The 18,982-nt window shown below is 42.7% G+C and overlaps 1 protein-coding gene across 3 annotated transcripts in view; it reads left to right on the forward strand.

Annotated features, from left to right (window-relative positions):
- Positions 1-18,630, forward strand: part of LOC125466267 (leukocyte elastase inhibitor-like) — a 68,552-nt gene extending 49,922 nt beyond the window's left edge. For all 3 annotated transcript variants that reach the window (XM_059641515.1, XM_048560565.2, XM_048560573.1), the window contains 3 exons: positions 6,104-6,246; positions 6,344-6,511; positions 17,955-18,630. In XM_059641515.1, the coding sequence (XP_059497498.1) occupies positions 6,104-6,246; positions 6,344-6,511; positions 17,955-18,422 (779 nt within the window). In that variant the 3' untranslated portion in view covers positions 18,423-18,630. The remainder of the gene's footprint in view (positions 1-6,103; positions 6,247-6,343; positions 6,512-17,954) is intronic.
- The last annotated feature ends 352 nt before the right edge of the window (positions 18,631-18,982 follow it).

Genomic DNA, 18,982 nt, shown 5'->3' on the forward strand with positions numbered 1-18,982 from the left:
TAGGGGAAAAGTAGTTGGACCACTATTAAAATCGAAAGTCAATTGAATCAGCTGTAGTAACTTTATGGTTAAACCTTAACTGATGTCCTGAAAGGGCCCTCTTGTGGAACAGTGGTAGAGTTACTTACTTCTGGATTGGGAGACCTGGGCTTCAAGTCCCACTTGCTCCAATGGTACGTCATAACATCTCTGAACAGGTTCATTAGAAAATATCTAACTGATGTACTGTCGAAGGACGCTATATAGAAATAAACTTATTCCCCACACATACATGGTCGTAACAAACAAAGTTTAATGATGTTTTGATCTTGAAGGAATCCATCAGGGAAACATTTTTACTTCTTTGAAGAGAAGATGATGCTAAAGATCAGTTTTTGATCTAATTGGATAACCGAATAGATTCTAAGGACTGAATGACTCCTTTTTGTCTGTTTCTATGTTTTAAATAAATCTTAAATGAAGATCATTAAATAATTAAATTTTGGAGGCAGACCTCTTTGAATCTGAACTGAAAAGACAGGTGTTCACACTGACTATTAAAGTAGAAACAGAAATCACTGCAGAAACTCAAGGAGGTCTGGCAGCATCTGTATAGAGAGAAACAATTAACATTTCAAGTCCACTGATTCTTACGAACATCTAGGAATATGTGGTATTTGATTACAAGGGGTGGTGGTAAAGTATTGAGTGGGTTGGTGGAGATGGAGACAGAGAGGGGAGAAGTTAGGTAAAGAGGTTGTTGACATTAAGCCAGGGAAGAAGAAAAGCTTGAAAGGTGATAATGGGGAACATGAGACATTGAGTTTTACAGCAATTTCTTTTTTTGTTTCAAATTTCTGGTACCCATAGTTCTTTGTTTTAATTTTATGTGACTATTGAAGGCTGAATCTAATGGAGTTTTGCGTATTTTGGAACTTTCTTGGCATTAATGTTGATAATTTTGATTCAAATGCAGAGAGCATGATAAAAGTGTTTTGCACATGGTGTGAGCATGATATGGTTAATTAATGAGGAATGTTTTAAATTGCATAAGATAGATATGGTCAGTTAGATAGAGAGATGGAAAATAGAATTCAATGTGAACTGCTTCGCACCTCTCTGCAATGGGAGGTGCAAGAAGACAGGAAAATCTGCAATAAACGGAAAGGTGTTGAGCATTGTGGAGAAACAAAGGTTCCTATGAAGGAGAAGAATATATTCTTTGTAAGACAGCAGGACAGTTGATTAAACTGATTTAAGAATAGCTGAGACTTATATTACAAGGGCAAGGAGATTATGCTCGAACTATATACAAACCAAATCAGATCACAGCTTGGGCCGTCATAGAATCACAGTGTTGAAACAGGCTATTTGGCCCAACAAGTCCACACTGCGTCTCTGAAGAGCGTCTCACCCCGACTCTTTCCTTTACCCCTGCATTTCCCAATGCCCAACCCACCTAACCTGGACACTACGGGTAATTTAGCATGGCTAATCCACCTACCCTGCACATCTTTGGACTGTGGGAGGAAACCAGAGCACCTGGAGGAATCCCATGTAGACACAAGAAGAATGTGCAAACTCCACATAGACAGGCACCTGAGGGTGGTATCGAACCCAGGAGCCTGGCGCTGTGAGGCAGTGGTGCTAATCACTGAGCCACTGTGCTGCCCTGGTTGAACTGCAAGCAAGAAACTGGAAAGATGTGATTGTACAGAAAGAGTGCACAAATGATTTACAAGGATTTTGCCAAGGTTAGAAAACATCATGGCAAAAGCTTGGATAAGCTGGGGTATTTTCTTTGGAACTGAGGAGGCTTAATTTGGAGGGTAACCGAAATAAAGTGTATAACATTACGAGGAGTTTAGACAGATTATAATTTGAGAACTGTCAACATGGCTTTGGTCGTCTTAATTTTTCTGCCCACACTCACTAATGCCAACCTATCTCCCGATGAACTCATGGTACTTGAAGCTCTCAGATCCAACCTTAACTTTGGAAGTAAACCCGCTGATAAGTTTGGTGGTGTTATTGTTTGCCAGACTAACCTCTACATTGCAGAAGCTGAGCGCCAGGTCTACAAATCTCCTCCTCTCTCTTCCTGGACCATGACCTCACTATGGTACATCAGGCCATTGTGTCCACTATGGTCACTAACCTCACTTTATTTGGTGACCTCCCCTGCTACTGTCCTCAAGATCATAGTCTCCCATACCTGCATAGCTCGCTTCTACCACTTTCCCAAAATCCACAAACAGGATTGCCCAGGCAGACTCATTGTTTCTGCCTGCTCCTGCCCGACACACAACTCATCTCTTCCTACTTTGACTGAATTTTATTAATCCCTTGCCCAGTCCCTTTCCAATTGTATCTGCAATTCCTCTTCCTCTGATACTTTACGTCAGTTTCAGAATTTCTGGTTTGTGGGCTCCAGCCACTTCCTCTTTTACCATGGACATGCAATCCATTTACACGAGCATCCCACATCATGACAGTCTCAGGGGTCTTTGCTTCTTCCAGGAAAAAAGGCCTGAAAGTCCTCATCCACCGTCAGCCTCCTCTGCCTGGCCGAGCTCATCCTCACTCTGAACAACTTCTCTTAACTACTCTCACTTCCTTCAGATCAGAGGTCATGGGCATCTGCACGGGTCTGAGTAATGTCTGACTCTTTGTGGGAAATGTGGAACATTTCTTGTTCCAGTCCTATTCTGGCCCTCACACACAACTCTTTCTCTGGTTTATCAATGATTTTGTTTCTCTCTTTCGTCCAAAATTGGAAACATTTATCAAATTTGCTTCCAGTTTTCACCTCACTCTCTCATGGTCCATCTGACTCCTTCCTTTCCTTCCTTACATCACTGTTTCCATTTCTGGAGATAGGCTGGCCACCAATATCCACTACAAACCAACCGACTCCAGCAGTTACCCTGAAGACATACCCTCAGGTCCTGTTTTCCGTAAAGACTCTATTGCATTCTCCCAGTTCCTCTGTTCCTGTTCTGATGATGCTAACTTCAACAAGAGGGCCTCCAAAATGTCCACCTTCTTCTTCAATTGAGGATTCCCTAGCACCATAGTTGACAGGGCTCTCAGCCAGGTCGGACCCATCTCATGCACTTCTGCTCTCACCCACTGTCTTCCCTGCCACAATAGCGATGGGGTCCTCCTTTCTCTCCTATCATCCTACCAGCACCCACACCCAGTGTGTCGTTCGCCACTATTTCCACCATCTCTGGTGGAATGCCACCACCAGTGATATATTCACCTCCCCTCCCTTATCATCCTTCTGCAAGGACCATTCCCTCTGAGACACCTTCCCTCACTCCCAACATACCCCAACAGCTCCACGGCACCTCCCATCCCACAACCGCAGAGTTGTAATACCTGCCCACTTACTTCCTCCATCCTCCGTACCCAAGGGCCCAAATGAACCTTTCAGGTGAAGCACTGCTTTAGAGTCATAGAGTCATAATGTGATACAGCATGGAAACAAGCTCTTTAGCCCAAATAGCACCAGGCTGACCATGGTGCACACTCAGCTAATTCCAACTGCCTGCATTTGGTCCATATCCCTCAAGCCTTTCTCATCCATGTACCTATCCAAATGTCTTTTAAATGTTGCTATTGCACTTGCCTCAACCACTTTCTCTGGCAGTCCATTCCATACATGCACCACCCTCTGCGTGAAGAAGTTGCTCCTTAGGTCCTGCTTAAATCTGTCTTTTCTCACCTTTAAGTTATGCCCTCTAGTTTTCAATTTCCCCATCTGTGGGGGAAAAAGACTGTGTGCAATCATCCTATCCATGCCCGTCAGGATTTTATACACCTCAATAAGGTCACCCCTCTTTCTCCTATGTTCTAAGGAATAATGTCCTATCCTGGCCAACTTCTCCCTATAACTTAGGCCTACTTGTCTTGGCGTCATCCTCGTAAACCTTCTTTGCACTTTCCAGTTTAACTATGTCTTTCCTATAAACCGGTGACTAAGACTGTACACAAATGCGGCCTCTTTTCCAACTCTTTTCCTCAATGCCTTGCCCAATGAAGCCCAGAATGCTAAATGCCTTCTTCACTACCATGTCCACCTGTGAAGCGGCTTTCAATGAACTATGTACTTGTACTCCAAGGTCTCTCTTTTCCAAAACTCTCCTCAGGACCTTACCGTTTACTGTATAAGTCTTACCTTAGTTTGACTTTCCAAAATGCAACACCTCACACTTATCTGTATTGAATTGCATTTGCTTATCCTCAGCTCACTTCCCCATCTGATCTGGATCCCTCTAATTTTTAATAACCTTCTTCGCTATCAATGATGCCTCCTAATTTTATATCATCCACAAACTTACTAATCATGCCTCATATATTTGCATCTAGATCATTTATGTAAATAACAAATTACAAAGGTCCCAGTGCTGATCCCTGTGACACATCACTCGTCATAGGCCTCTAGTCCAAGAAACAACCTTCAACCATCACTCTCTGCTCCCTCTCATTGAGCCAATTTTGAATCCAATTAGCTAGCTCTTCCAGATTGCCTTCGACCTAACTTTACCTGCATTTCACTCAATCTAGTCTACTTTATTTGCTGCTCACTCTGTCTGGGTAAAGAGCCTACCTCTGAAATCTCCCCGATACCTTCCTCCAATCACCTTAAAATTATGTCCCCTCATAATAGTCATTTCTGCTCTGGGGCAAAGGTCTCTGGCTATCTATGCCTCTCATCATCTTGTACACCTCTATCAAGTCCCCTCTCATCCTTCTTCACTCCAATGAGAAAAGCCATATGTCCCTCACCCTCTCCTCATAAGACCTGCCCTCCAATCCAGGCAGCATCCTGGTAAATCTCGTCTGTACCCACTCTAAAGCTTCCCCATCTTTCCTATAATGAGGTGACCAGAACTGAACACAGTATTCCAAGTGTGGTCTAACCAGGGTTTCATTGAGCTGCAGCATAATCTCACAGCTCTGAAACTGAATTCCTCTGCCAATGAAAGCCAACACACTATATGCCTTCTTAACAGCCCTATCAACTTGGGTAGCAGCTTTGAGGGATCTATGGACATGGAATCCAAGATCTCTCTGTTCCTCCACACTGCCAAGAATCCTGCCATTAACCTTGTATTGTGCATCCAAATATACTGGGTGATTACTTTGCAGACTACTGACGTTCTGTCTGCACAAAAGATGCTGAGCTTCAAGTTGCTTGACACGTCAACACATCTCCTTGTTCCCTGGCCAAAATCTCTGTTTCAGGCTTGCTGCAGTGCTCCAACGAACTCAGCGCAAGCTGGAAAAGCAGCACCTCATTTTCCATTTGGGGACCCCACAGCCTTCTGGACTCAAAACCAATTTGAACAATTTTAGGGCTTAAGGGACCTTCTCCCAAGTCCTTAACCCAAACCCCATACAGCAGGCCTTGTTATCACATGGTCCGTTTTCACACAACCCATTGTTAGCCACTAATAGTTTCCATTAGTAACTATTCATTCTCTTAGACTGATTGCTATCCACTCTTGTGTGTGTCCAACTGTTCTTCTCTTTCTTTGGGCTGTATCCCCACTTATTGTTTACTCCTTAGCCACTTCCCCCATCCTATCTTCTGCATAGAAAACAATTTTTCCTAGCTATGATCAGTTCAGGGGAGGATTACTGGACCCAAAACGTTAACTCTGATTTCTCTCCACAGATGCGGCAAACCTGCTGAGATTTCCAGCAATTTCGGTTTTCCTTAAATTGGTGAAACCAATATTCAATTTATGCTAATCAGCTCAATGATCTACATAAATATTATAAGAATTAATTCAGTAAGGCCAATTTTTAAAATTTGAAGGTATTAAACCTAATGACCTCACTGTTGCAACCTATTTAACTAAATCCACCTCCAGGTGAATGGGGAGCCCAACAGAATGAGTGTGGGGCAAAATGCAGTTCTAAAAAAGTCCAAGCTAACCTGATCAACCTGAACAAAATGTTAAACCCTGGAAGTTTCTGCTTCCAAATGGAACACTGACGTGTTTCATAGCATGCCAGTATCCGAATTGTCAGCTACAAGTATATTCTTGTTTTAAATATCATACTTCACCTTGCTAAATTTGAAGTTGTTCATTTGTGTGCTTTGTTTTAGGTAAAATCCAGAACATCCTGCCAGAGGGAGTTATTACTCCATTAACAAAATTTGTTCTTGTAAATGCCGTCTACTTTAAGGGGAAGTGGAACAGCAAATTCTCTAAAAATGACACATATATAAAATCATTCTGGCTAAACAAAGTAAGTTGCTCTGGTGATAAAATTATTGTAAATGGAATTTTATATCTTTTACTGTCAAATTTATATCGATGTTAATTATTCATAACATTCTTCTCAGAGGGAAACTAAGCCAGTAACCATGATGTCCCAGGAAGGAGAATTTTACTTTGGTTATATTGAGGAACTCCAAACCAAAGTTCTGGAACTCCCTTATGTCCAAAATGAGCTAGGTTTGATTATCTTGCTGCCTGATAGCATCAATGATAACTCAACTGGACTGGAACAGGTAACTACGACAGTATGATCTGGACTCAGTATGTTAGCATGAAATGAATTTGGATTGGTTGATGTAGAAATAACAACAGTGGAAGAAAATGCTAGAGGGTATAATCTACTGGCTCCCTAACATTAGCTCCCTAACATGTAGTATGGCGAATAATTCAAAAGATAAGGATGGCAGGTAAAAAAAAATGCTTTAATCACGCAAGATTTTAATCTTCATTTAGATTGAGAAAATCAGATTGGCAGAGTTAGCCATGTAGAAGAAATCATAGGTTAAATTTGGGACAGTTTCCTGGAACAATATGTTGTGGTTCTAGCCAGGGATCCAATCCGTTTTGGTTCAGGTAATGAGGCAAGTTTAACAAATTATCTTAGAATAAAACAACCCCTGGGGAACAATGACCATAACATGATAAAATTCAGCATTCAGTCTGCGCATGAAAAACTTGGGTCAAAAATAACTGCTAAAATTAAGCATGGGAATGAGGGCAGAGCTAACTGAAGTGGACTGAGCAGGTGATTTAGTAGAAAAGACAGTTGATGAACAATGGCAGCCAATTCAACAGTTAGTGCCTCAACAGCAAAGAAAAATCCCAGTAGGAATAAGGATTCTAGGAAGGGGATAAACTGATTATGGTTAACCAGGGAAGTTAAGGAACATATCAAATTCAATAAAAACATAAAATTGTCACAAATCAAAGGAGTTGGGAAAAAAGCTGACGAAATATAACCAAAAAGATAATGAAGCAAATAAATTGCAAGGGCATATATACAAGTAAATTAACAATATACAGCGAGTTTCTTTAAATATACGAAAAGAGAGAGGCAACAATGAACCCGTTGAGTATGAATATGGACAAATAATGGTGCAAAGTCAGAAAATGGTTGAATAGTTGAATAAATTCTTTGGAAAGCTAGGGAGGAGATGGCGGAGCCTTTGGCCTTGATCTTTGAGTCGTCATTGTCTATAGCTATAATACCAGAGGACTGGAAGATTGCAAATGTTGTGCTCTTGTTCAAGGTGGGCAGTAGAGATAACCCAGGTAATTATAGACCAGTGAGCCTTATGTCTGTCGGAAGAGTTTTGGAAAGGATTATAAGAGATAGGATTTATAGTCATCTAGTAAGAAACAATTTGATTGGAGATAGTCAACATGGATTCGTCAAGGGCAGGTCGTGTCTCACAAACCTCATTGAGTTTTTTTGAGAAGGTGACCAAGCATGTGGATGAGGGTAGGGCAGTTGACGTGATGTACATGGACTTCAGTAAAGCCTTTGATAAGGTTCCACATGGTAGGCTATTGGAGAAAATGCGGAGGCATGGAATTGAGGGAGATTTAGGAGTTTAGATTAGAAACTAGCTTTCTGTAAGAAGGCAACGAGTGGTGGTTGATGGAAAATATTTAGCCTGGAGTCCGGTTACTAGTGGTATGCCACAAGGATCTGTTTTGGGACCACTACTGTTTATCATTTTTATAAATGACTTGGACGCAGGCATAGGTGGATGGGTTAGTAAGTTTGCAGATGACACGAAAGACGGTGGAGTGGTGGACAGTGTGGAAGAATGTTGCAGGTTGCAGGGAGACTTGGATAAACTGCAGAATTGGGCTGAAAGGTGGCAAATGGAGTTCAATGCAGATAAATGTGAGGTGATTCACTTTGGGAAGAATAATAGGAAGGCAGAATACTGGGTCAATGGAAAGATTCTTGATAGCGTGGATGTGCAGAGGGATCTTGGTGTCCATGTACATAGATCCCTGAAAGTTGACACCCAGGTTGATAATGCTGTAAAAAAGGCATAAGGTGTGTTAGGTTTTATTGGGAGAGGGATTGAGTTCTGGAGCCGTGATGTCATGCTGCAACTGTACAATACGCTAGTGCGGCCTCACTTGGAATATTGCGTGCAGTTCTGGTTGCCCCATTACAGAAAGGATGTGGAAGCATTGGAAAAGGTGTAGAGGAGATTTACCATGATGTTGCCTGGTCTGGAGCAAAGGGCTTCTGAGGAAAGGCTGAGGGACTTGGGTCTGTTCTCATTGGAGAGAAGAAGGCTAAGAGGGGATTTAAGAGAGACATACAAGATGGTCAGAGGATTAGATAGGGTGGACAGTGAGAGTCTTTTTCCTAGGATGCTGATGTCGGCTTGTATGAGGGGGCACAGCTGCAAACTGAGGGGTGATAGATTTAAGACAGATGTCAGAGGCGGGTTCTTTACTCAGAGAGTGGAAAGGGTGTGGAATGCCCTGCATGCCAATGTAGTTAACTCAGCCACATTAGGGGCATTTGAACAGTCCTTGGATAAGCATCTGGCTGATGATGGAATAGTGTAGGGGGATGGGCTTAGATTGGTTCACAGGTCGGCGCAGCATCAAGGGCCGAAGGGCCTGTTCTGCGCTGTATTGTTCTATGTTCTTTGTTCTAAATAATTTGCATCAATCTCTACCGTGCAGCACACTAACACCATCCAAAAAATGTTTAATTATCAAGGGCGGTGCTAAAAATAGAATGGGGGAAAAAAAAGGAAATAAACACAATAATTAACACCAGAACAAAAGCACTGGAGAAACTAATGGAGCACAGGGGACCAATAAGTTCCCTGGATCTGACTTTAAAAGCTAGCAATCTTCCAAGAATCCTTAGACCAGGAAATGTCCCAGAGGATTGAAAAAGCAAGGGAGACAAAAAACAAGCAATCAGTCTAGTTAGCTTAACATCTGTTATTGAGAAAATGTCCATGATAAAGGTTATAATAGCAGAGCATTTAATATAAAACCTCGAACAGTACAGCACAGAAAACGGATTTTCACCTTACCATTTCTGCTCCGACCATGAAGCCGTTCTGAACTAATCGTATCTGTATGCACATGGTCCATACCCCTATAGTCTCTGTCCGTTCAAGTGTCTGTCTGAAAGCCTGTCAAATGTTGCTGTTATATTTGCTTCTACCACCTCTCATGACAGCACATTCCAGATACCTACCATCTTCCATGTAGAAATGCATAACACGATGAAGCAGACTCAACATGATTTCATGAAGAGAAAATCATGCCTGACAAATTTATTTACAAATTTATTCTTTGAGGAGATAATAGACAGTGTATATAAATGGGAACCAGCAGGTGAAATTATTTGGATGATGAAAGGGTGATGGATAATGTACTGCATATAAGGCAACTAAATAATATAAGACCCCATGGCTGTAGTACGTTAGCACGGACAAAGGATTTGCTAACTAAATCATAGAACATAGAACATAGAACATAGAAGTATGTTGCCTTCCTGGTGCCAGGGTCCGGGACGTCTCCGATCGGGTGTATAAAGTTCTGAAAGGGGAGGGTGAACAGCCAGAAATCGTGTTACATATTGGCACAAATGATATAGCCAGAAATAGGTTTGAGGATATAAAAAGTGATTTCAGGGAGTTAGGATGGAAGCTGCAGAGCAGGACGAACAGAGTAGTGTTCTCTGGTTTACTACCGGTGCCACGAGATAGCGAGGTGAGGAACAGGGAGCGGGCGCAGCTGAACACGTGGCTACGCAGCTGGTGTAGGAGGGAGGGCTTCAGATATGTTGATAATTGGGATGCCTTCTGGGGAAGGTGGGACCTGTACAAGAAGGACGGGTTGCATCTAAACTGGAAGGGGACCAATGTCCTGGGTGGAAGGTTTGCTCGAGTAGTTCGAGAGGGTTTTAAACTAGTATGGCAGGGGGGTGGGAACCTGAGCTGTATACCAGAGGTGAGCGTTGATGCAGGTGAGGCAGTAGCAAGAGGTAGACCAGCTAGTGGGAAGGATTTTCCTGGGAAGGAACCAAGGGATCAGTTAAAGTGTGTTTGCTTTAATGCAAGGAGTATCAGGAATAAAAGTGATGAACTTAGAGCATGGATCAGTACCTGGTGCTATGATGTTGTGGCCATAACAGAGACATGGGTTTCTCATGGGCAGGAATGGTTGCTGGATGTTCCAGGGTTTAGAACATTTAAAAAGAATAGGGAGGGGGGAAAAAGAGGAGGGGGTGTAGCACTACTAATCAGAGAGAGTATCACAGCTACAGAAGCTTCCATTGTCGAGGAAGATCTGCCTACTGAGTCAGTATGGGTGGAAATTAGGAACAGCAAGGGAGTAGTCACCTCGTTAGGGGTTTACTACAGGCCCCCCAATAGCAGCAGGGAGATTGTAGAAAGCATAGGTCGACAGATTTTGGAAAAGTGTGGACGCAGTAGGGTTGTTGTAATGGGTGACTTTAACTTTCCTAATATTGATTGGAACCTCCTTCGAGCAGAAGATTTGAATGGAGCTGTTTTTGTAAGGTGTGTTCAGGAGGGTTTCCTAACGCAGTACGTTGACAGGCCGACGAGGGGAGAGGCCATTCTAGACTTGGTGCTCGGAAACGAGCCGGGGCAGGTATCAGATCTTGTGGTGGGAGAGCATTTTGGTGATAGTGACCATAACACTCTCTCATTCTACATAGCTATGGAGAAGGAGAGGATTAGGCAGAATGGGAGGATATTTAATTGGGGAAGAGGAAACTATGATGCGATTAGACACGAGTTAGGAAGCATGGACTGGGAGCAGTTGTTCCATGGTAAGGGAACTATAGACATGTGGAGATGGTTTAAGGAACAGTTGTTGGGAGTGATGAGTAAATATGTCCCTCTGAGACAGGCAAGAAGGGGTAAGATAAAGGAACCTTGGATGACGAGAGCGGTGGAGCTTCTAGTGAAAAGGAAGAAGGTAGCTTACATAAGGTGGAGGAAGCTAGGGTCAAGTTCAGCTAGAGAGGATTACATGCAGGCAAGGAAGGAGCTCAAAAATGGTCTGAGGAGAGCCAGGAGGGGGCACGAGAAAGGCTTGGCAGAAGGAATCCGGGAAAACACAAAGGCATTTTACACTTACGTGAGGAATAAGAGAATGGTCAAAGAAAGAGTAGGGCCGATCAGGGATAGCATAGGGAACTTGTGTGTGGAGCCTGAGGAGGTAGGGGAAGCCCTAAATGAGTTTTTTGCTTCTGTCTTTACGAAAGAATCGAACTGTGTAGTGAATGAAACCTTTGAAGAGCAGGTGTGCATGCTGGAATGGATAGAGATAGAGGAAGCTGATGTACTGAAAATTTTGTCAAACATTAAGATTGACAAGTCGCCAGGCCCGGATCAGATTTGTCCTCGGCTGCTTTGGGAAGCGAGAAATGCAATTGCTTCGCCACTTGCGAAGATCTTTGCATCCTCGCTCTCCACTGGAGTCGTACCTGAGGACTGGAGAGAGGCAAATGTAATTCCTCTCTTCAAGAAAGGAAATAGGGAAATCCCCGGCAATTATAGACCGGTAAGTCTCACGTCTGTCGTCTGCAAGGTGTTAGAATGGATTCTGAGGGATAAGATTTATGACCATCTGGAAGAGCATGGCTTGATCAAATACAGTCAACACGGCTTTGTGAGGGGTAGGTCATGCCTTACAAACCTTATCGAGTTTTTTGAGGATGTGACTAGTAAGGTTGATGAGGGTCGAGCTGTGGATGTGGTGTATATGGACTTCAGTAAGGCATTTGATAAGGTTCCCCATGGAAGGCTCATTCAGAAGGTCAGGAGGAATGGGATACAGGGGAACTTAGCTGCTTGGATACAGAATTGGCTGGCCAACAGAAGACAGCGTGTGGTAGTAGAAGGAAAATATTCTGCCTGGAAGTCAGTGGTGAGTGGGGTTCCACAGGGCTCTGTCCTTGGGCCTCTACTGTTTGTAATTTTTATTAATGACTTGGACGAGGGAATTGAAGGATGGGTCAGCAAGTTTGCAGACGACACAAAGGTCGGAGGTGTCGTTGACAGTGTAGAGGGCTGTTGTAGGCTGCAGCGGGACATTGACAGGATGCAGAGATGGGCTGAGAGGTGGCAGATGGAGTTCAACCTGGATAAATGCGAGGTGATGCATTTTGGAAGGTCGAATTTGAAAGCTGAGTACAGGATTAAGGATAGGATTCTTGGCAGCGTGGAGGAACAGAGGGATCTTGGTGTGCAGATACATAGATCCCTTAAAATGGCCACCCAAGTGGACAGGGTTGTTAAGAAAGCATATGGTGTTTTGGCTTTCATTAACAGGGGGATTGAGTTTAAGAGTCGTGAGATCTTGTTGCAGCTCTATAAAACTTTGGTTAGACCGCACTTGGAATACTGCGTCCAGTTCTGGGCGCCCTATTATAGGAAAGATGTGGATGCTTTGGAGAGGGTTCAGAGGAGGTTTACCAGGATGCTGCCTGGACTGGAGGGCTTATCTTATGAAGAGAGGTTGACTGAGCTCGGTCTCTTTTCATTGGAGAAAAGGAGGAGGAGAGGGGACCTAATTGAGGTATACAAGATAATGAGAGGCATAGATAGAGTCGATAGCCAGAGACTATTTCCCAGGGCAGAAATGGCTAGCACGAGGGGTCATAGTTTTAAGCTGGTTGGTGGAATGTATAGAGGGGATGTCAGAGGCAGGTTCTTTACGCAGAGAGTTGTGAGAGCATGGAATGCGTTGCCAGCAGCAGTTGTGGAAGCAAGGTCATTGGGGTCATTTAAGAGACTGCTGGACATGCATATGGTCACAGAAATTTGAGGGTGCATCCATGAGGATCAATGGTCGGCACAACATTGTGGGCTGAAGGGCCTGTTCTGTGCTGTACTGTTCTATGTTCTATGTTCTATGTTTAAATAAAGACAGACAGCGGAGATAAAGGCATTTACAACTGACAGCTAATGGGTACCTTTTGTCACTCAATACGGTCCCTGACCATAAAAATCAACAGTGGGTCCCTGGACAACGTGGGCCATTGCCCATACATTGGCACCCTCCTCTCGGTGTGGGCAGACATTGATGAAATATAACATGGAATTCAGTGTGCCAGTGTGGCCTTCAGATGCCAGAGAAACAGGGTGTTCGGAGTCCAAGACCTCCAACCTAGCACAAAGGTCATGGTCTATGGAGCAGCTGTAGGCTTCACTATCCTGTTTGCATCAGAAACATGGACCAGGTAGCGTAGACACCTCAGATCTCTGGACAAATGTCACTGTTGCTGCCTTTGCAAAATCCTGCAAATCAACTAGCAGGATAAGTGTATGTGTGTGACTGTCCTCCCCCAGGCTACTAACCCCAATATTGAGGCCGTAGACATTCACAACCAGCTGCAATGGGCAGGCCACAATGTCTGCATACCCAAAACAGACTCCCTAAACAAGTGCTGCGCTCCAAGTTTCGCAATGGTAAACGATCACTACAAAGGCAGAGGAAATGCCTCAATGATATCCTTAAAACCCCCTTTCAGCAAATGCAACATCCCCACTGACACTTGAAAATCACTTGACCTAGAATGCACAATCTGGAAAAGAAACATCTGTGAATGCACCAACTACTTTGAGTGTCCTTGTGTGGAGCTCAAGTGCAAACAGTGGAAAGAATTCACAGAATCCAGGATGACCCACCCATCCATCTTTTCAAACACCACCTTTCCCACCTGTTGCAAAGTCTGCAACTCCAGGATTGGAGTATTCAGCTACCAGAAAACCCCGCTTCCCTGGAGCCTCTGCAAGTCATGCTTGACCCTGAGGAACTGCCAAAGAAGCACTGGATTGCCACAGGGATCAGTGTTGGGGCCAGAATTAATTGCAATCCATTTTAATGACTTGGATGCTAAAAATAAATGTACCATTACCAAGTTTGAGGGTGTGATTATGAGCAAGTGAGGTTGACAGATAAAGCAGTTAGTGTTGCAGGAGCTGCAGCCCTTGTCTTTGGCCAACAAATACGAGATTCTTGGTCTTTGTGTCATCAAGAGCTGGGACTATAGAGAAGATGAGAAAACTGATTGTAGCACCATGCAAAAGTGGAGTCTGGGATGTTAATTGAGGATAATAATAGCTAATTGCATTTGGGGCTTATATAGTCAGGGGATTATACACTCTCTTCTTTGGTCAGAATTAACAGTCCCACAAGTGGTGGTGCCTGCTTGATTCCTGGGTTCAAGATATTGCATCTTGGCTGCAGAGGACCTTTGAGTGGGAGGGGAAAAGTCCACTTGTTGTGGCAGAATAGAAATCATGGGACTGTAATTGCTGACTGCTGCTCTTAGTTCTTATGTTTGTGGATGACCCAGAAATAGATGGGAAGGCAAATATGATGACAGAAGGTGGCATATAGACAGGATAAGTGAATGGGCTAAAACTTGGCAGATATAATAAACATGTTATTGATCAGACTGGACACCCTCAAAATATTTTGTAAAGATCACCTAGTCCATAACTTTTTCTTGTTTTAAAGGTTGATGTGAAGCGCATGTGCCAGGTGTGCTGTGACTGGTCAAGCCAATTGATGTTAAGCAAAATGCAATTTATTTAAACACTTCTGTTAAAATACAAACAAAAGAGAAATTTAGAATAACTTAATTATTGGAAAATTTAACCGAATAATCGATGTAGTACCTACTACTAATTAACTGTTCCAAAATCGTAACATCCCATAAACACACCCCTTGGTAAAAAGATAAATTCAGGCACACATTCTTACATGCAATTGTCCAATCCAGGAGGAAACAACATCAAGAAAGATTTGAAAGAAAGTAGCAGCTAGGAATCATTCACTGAAGCTTCTGACTCTTCTGGGACCCCAAACAGCTTTTGACTTAAAGCTAAAACAAAACTAGAAAGCCTCTCCCATTCATGCTGCTTCCATTGTTCCAACCATTGAAAAAAAATCCTAAAGGCCTACTAAGTTGTTTACTTAGGCTGAGTCATGTAGCTGGTTTTGGGCTTCTGCCCTCACAAACTTTCTTCAAAAACCCAGGACAAAATAACCTTTTTAAAGTCACAGCTTCATGACAAACAATTGAGGTATCTATGAGGTTAGGCACTTGGCAGGAAGGATAGAAGAGTTGAGTGTTATTAAAATAGGGAAAGACTGAAAATGCTGTAGGTTCTTAGTGCAAAACTCACAAAAAGCTCGCATCCAATTTTGGTTGGGAATTGGGAAGTCAAATGGAACATTGGCTTTTATTTCATGGGGAATGAAGTGTAATAATAGGAAGGTTTTATTAAAATAAATCAAGGTACTAGTTAGATCACTGAAATATTGTGAACAATTTTAGTCTGCTTACTTCAGGAAAGATATACTGAAATTGGAGGAAACCTGGAGAAGGCTCACTAGGTTGATCTCTGGTGACTTATGAGGAAAGGTTCAGTAGATTGGACTTGTAATCATGAGAGTTTAGGAGAGTGAGATGATTTTTTATATAGGCATTATCAGATTCTTCAGTGGCTTGTTAGGGTAGATGTAATGAGAATCTCGATCCCCCCCCGCTCCCCCCACCACCATCACCACTTAAGAAAGTCTAGGACCAGTCGGCATGATCTCAGAGTTACAAATTGCCACTTCCAACAGAGATGAGAAGGAATTTTTCCTGAGTGTAGTGAATCTATCAAATCTTTACTGCAGATGGTTTTTTTAGGCTGGATCATTAAGTCTCTGCATATTTCTAATCAATAATGGAATGTAGGTTTATGGGGATAAAACAGGAAAGTAGAGTTGAGAATTATCAGATTAGCCACGATTTCATGAAATGGCAGAATGGATCTGTTAGCCAAATAGTGCTGTTGTGACGTCTTATGGTCTTCATGAACAAGGGTCTGATTTGGTTGGCCACGGTCACAATTTATAGAAACATAGAAAACATAGAAGATAGGAGCAGGAGAAGACCATTAAGCCCATTCGGCCTGCTCTGTTATTCACCACAATCAGGGGTGATTGTTCAATTCAATAGTCTAATTCTGCCTTCTCCCTATAACCTTGATCCCATATGCCCCACATGCTATATCTAGATGCCTCTTTAATACATTTAATCTTCTGGCATCAGCTACTTCCTGTGGTAATGAATTCCACAGGCTCACCACTCTTTGGGTAAAGAAATGTCTCCTCATCTCTGATGTGAATGGTCTACCCATAATCCTCAGACTGTTCCCCCTGGTTCTGGACACACCTACTATTGGAAATATCCTCCCTGCAGCTACTCTGTCCAGTCCTGTTAGAATTTTTTAAGTTTCTATGAGATCTACCTGACTCATCTGAACTCTGGCAAAAACAATCCTCACCTATTCAATCTCTCCTCATAAGTCAGCCCTGCCATTCTGGAATCAGTCTGGTAAACCTTTACTGTACTCACTTGAGAGCAAGAACATCCTTTCTCAGAAAATCAGACTAAAACTGCATATATTATTCTATGTGTGGCCTCATCAAGGCCATGTACAACTGCAACAACACATCTCTGCTCCTTTATTCAAACCTTTCGCAATGAAGACCAACAGACCATATGCCTTCTTTACCATCTGCTGTACCTGCAAGCTTAACTTCAGCGACACATGCACAAGGAGTCCCAGGTCCAACTGTTTAATGTGGAAGGTTTTCTTGGGGCCTGAGATGGAGGTGAGATGGTAGGTATAGCACCTCCTGAGGTTGCGGAGAATGTTGCCAGGGACGGTGCAACCGCAGGAGGTACTACACCTGCCCCTACACCTCCCCTCTCACCTCTATCCCAGACCCCAAGAAAACCTTCCGCATTAGTGGATGTGCAGGTGACATCTGTTTAATATGGTCTATTGTGTTTACTGTTCCCGATGTAGAGGAGGCCACATCAGGGAGACCAAGTGGAGGCTTGAAGACCACTTTGTGGAGCACCTACTCTTGGTTCGCAACAAAGAACAACACCTCCCAGATGGAAACCACTTAACTCCCCCTCCCACTCCCTGGATGACATGTCCATCCTGGGCCTCCTTCAGTCACAACGATGCCACCCGAAAGCTGGAGGTACAGGACCTCATATTCCACCTTGGAACCTTACAACCCAATGGCCTCAATGTGGATTTTGAGCTTCAAAATTTTCTCACCCCCGACCTCATCCCAAGACTAGCCGTCCCTCTCGTTCTTGCCTCCTTGTGTCTTTTGTCTCACTTATCTGCTCCTCCCAAGGTCACTGACCAACCACCATCCCAACTCCGTACATATACTCACCTTTTCTAGCTTCATCCCCACCTCCTTGACCTATCTGTCTTGTCTCCACCTATCTGCTCCACTATCCACCTTCTATCACTGCCTCCCCTTCTCTCTATTTATTTCAGAGCCCCTTCCCCTCCCACATTTCTGAAGAAGGGTCCAGACTCAAAATGTCAGCTTTACTGCTCCTCTGATGTTGCCTGGCCTGCTGTGCTCATCCAGCTCCACACCTTGTTATCTATAGTATAAAGCCATCTTGGAGTGATGGTCCAATGCTTTTTGCCTGATCAAGCTGCCATTCCTGCTGAATAAAGTGAGATGAAACAGTGAAATTATTTTACGTTGATGCTAATTACATAGGTTAATTGCAGTGAAAGATTTAATTTTAAACGATTCTATACAAACCAGTAAACACTATTTTCTATTTGGTTTTTCTAATAGCTTGAGCAGACACTTGCACATGACAAGCTCCTCCATTGGACCAACCAGGCAAACATGATGAAAATTAAAGTCAATGTTCATCTACCCAAATTTAAACTGGAAGACCAATTTCACCTTGAAGATGTACTTTTGGCAATGGGGATGACTGAAGCCTTTAATCCAGCGAATGCCAATTTCACTGGAATGTCCGAAACAAATAACCTTTTCTTGTCAAAGGTTATTCACAAGTCCTTCATGGAAGTTAATGAAGAGGGCTCAGAGGCTGCAGCAGCCACCGCAGCCATCATTAATTACAGAAGTTCACTAATGGAAACAAAATTTGTCGCTGATCATCCCTTCCTGTTCTTCATCAAACACAACAAAACAGAGAGCATTCTATTCTTTGGCCGATTGTCTTCACCAGGAGATGAAGTCACGGGATTTGGAGGTGCAGATAAAATAATGCAGCAGGTTCAGTGCTACAAATAAAAGAATAATAGGTGGAGAAAGGAGCAATTTTGATTGAAATAATCCTCTATTACTGCTTGGTGACAATCTGCTAAACGGAATGATTAGAACTGCTTAAGTACTACTGATTTTATAGAATTCAGCTGTTCCTTCTAGTTATATTGTGTTTGTGTAATAATTATAATTTTAAGGTTTCAAATTTTAACATCTTTAAGGTGACAAAATCTTTTTTAAGGACACTTCATTTTTATTAAATTGTCAAAATTACATTCTTAAACAGTATATTCCTGTTATTCCAAGCCATTTTTGATTCCAGCAATTCACATGGTCTCATACTTCAAATTATAATTTTTAAAAAATGGCACAGAAGACATTTTTGCTCATGAAATAAAAATGAATTATTCAGTAATTTAAATGACCTAATGAACAGGCATAGGATGTTTTGCATTTTCTTTAATTTTAACAAACATGTTTATTAGGAACCAAATTTTGATTGTAAGAAATAGCACTTTTGAATTGTACCGTGCTTTTCTTTTGATTTTTCTTTTATAGTGGTCAATTCTAATTGTTTTATTTTATTC

The sequence above is a fragment of the Stegostoma tigrinum genome, chromosome 2, assembly GCF_030684315.1.
Source record: "Stegostoma tigrinum isolate sSteTig4 chromosome 2, sSteTig4.hap1, whole genome shotgun sequence".
Lineage (NCBI taxonomy): Eukaryota > Metazoa > Chordata > Chondrichthyes > Orectolobiformes > Stegostomatidae > Stegostoma > Stegostoma tigrinum.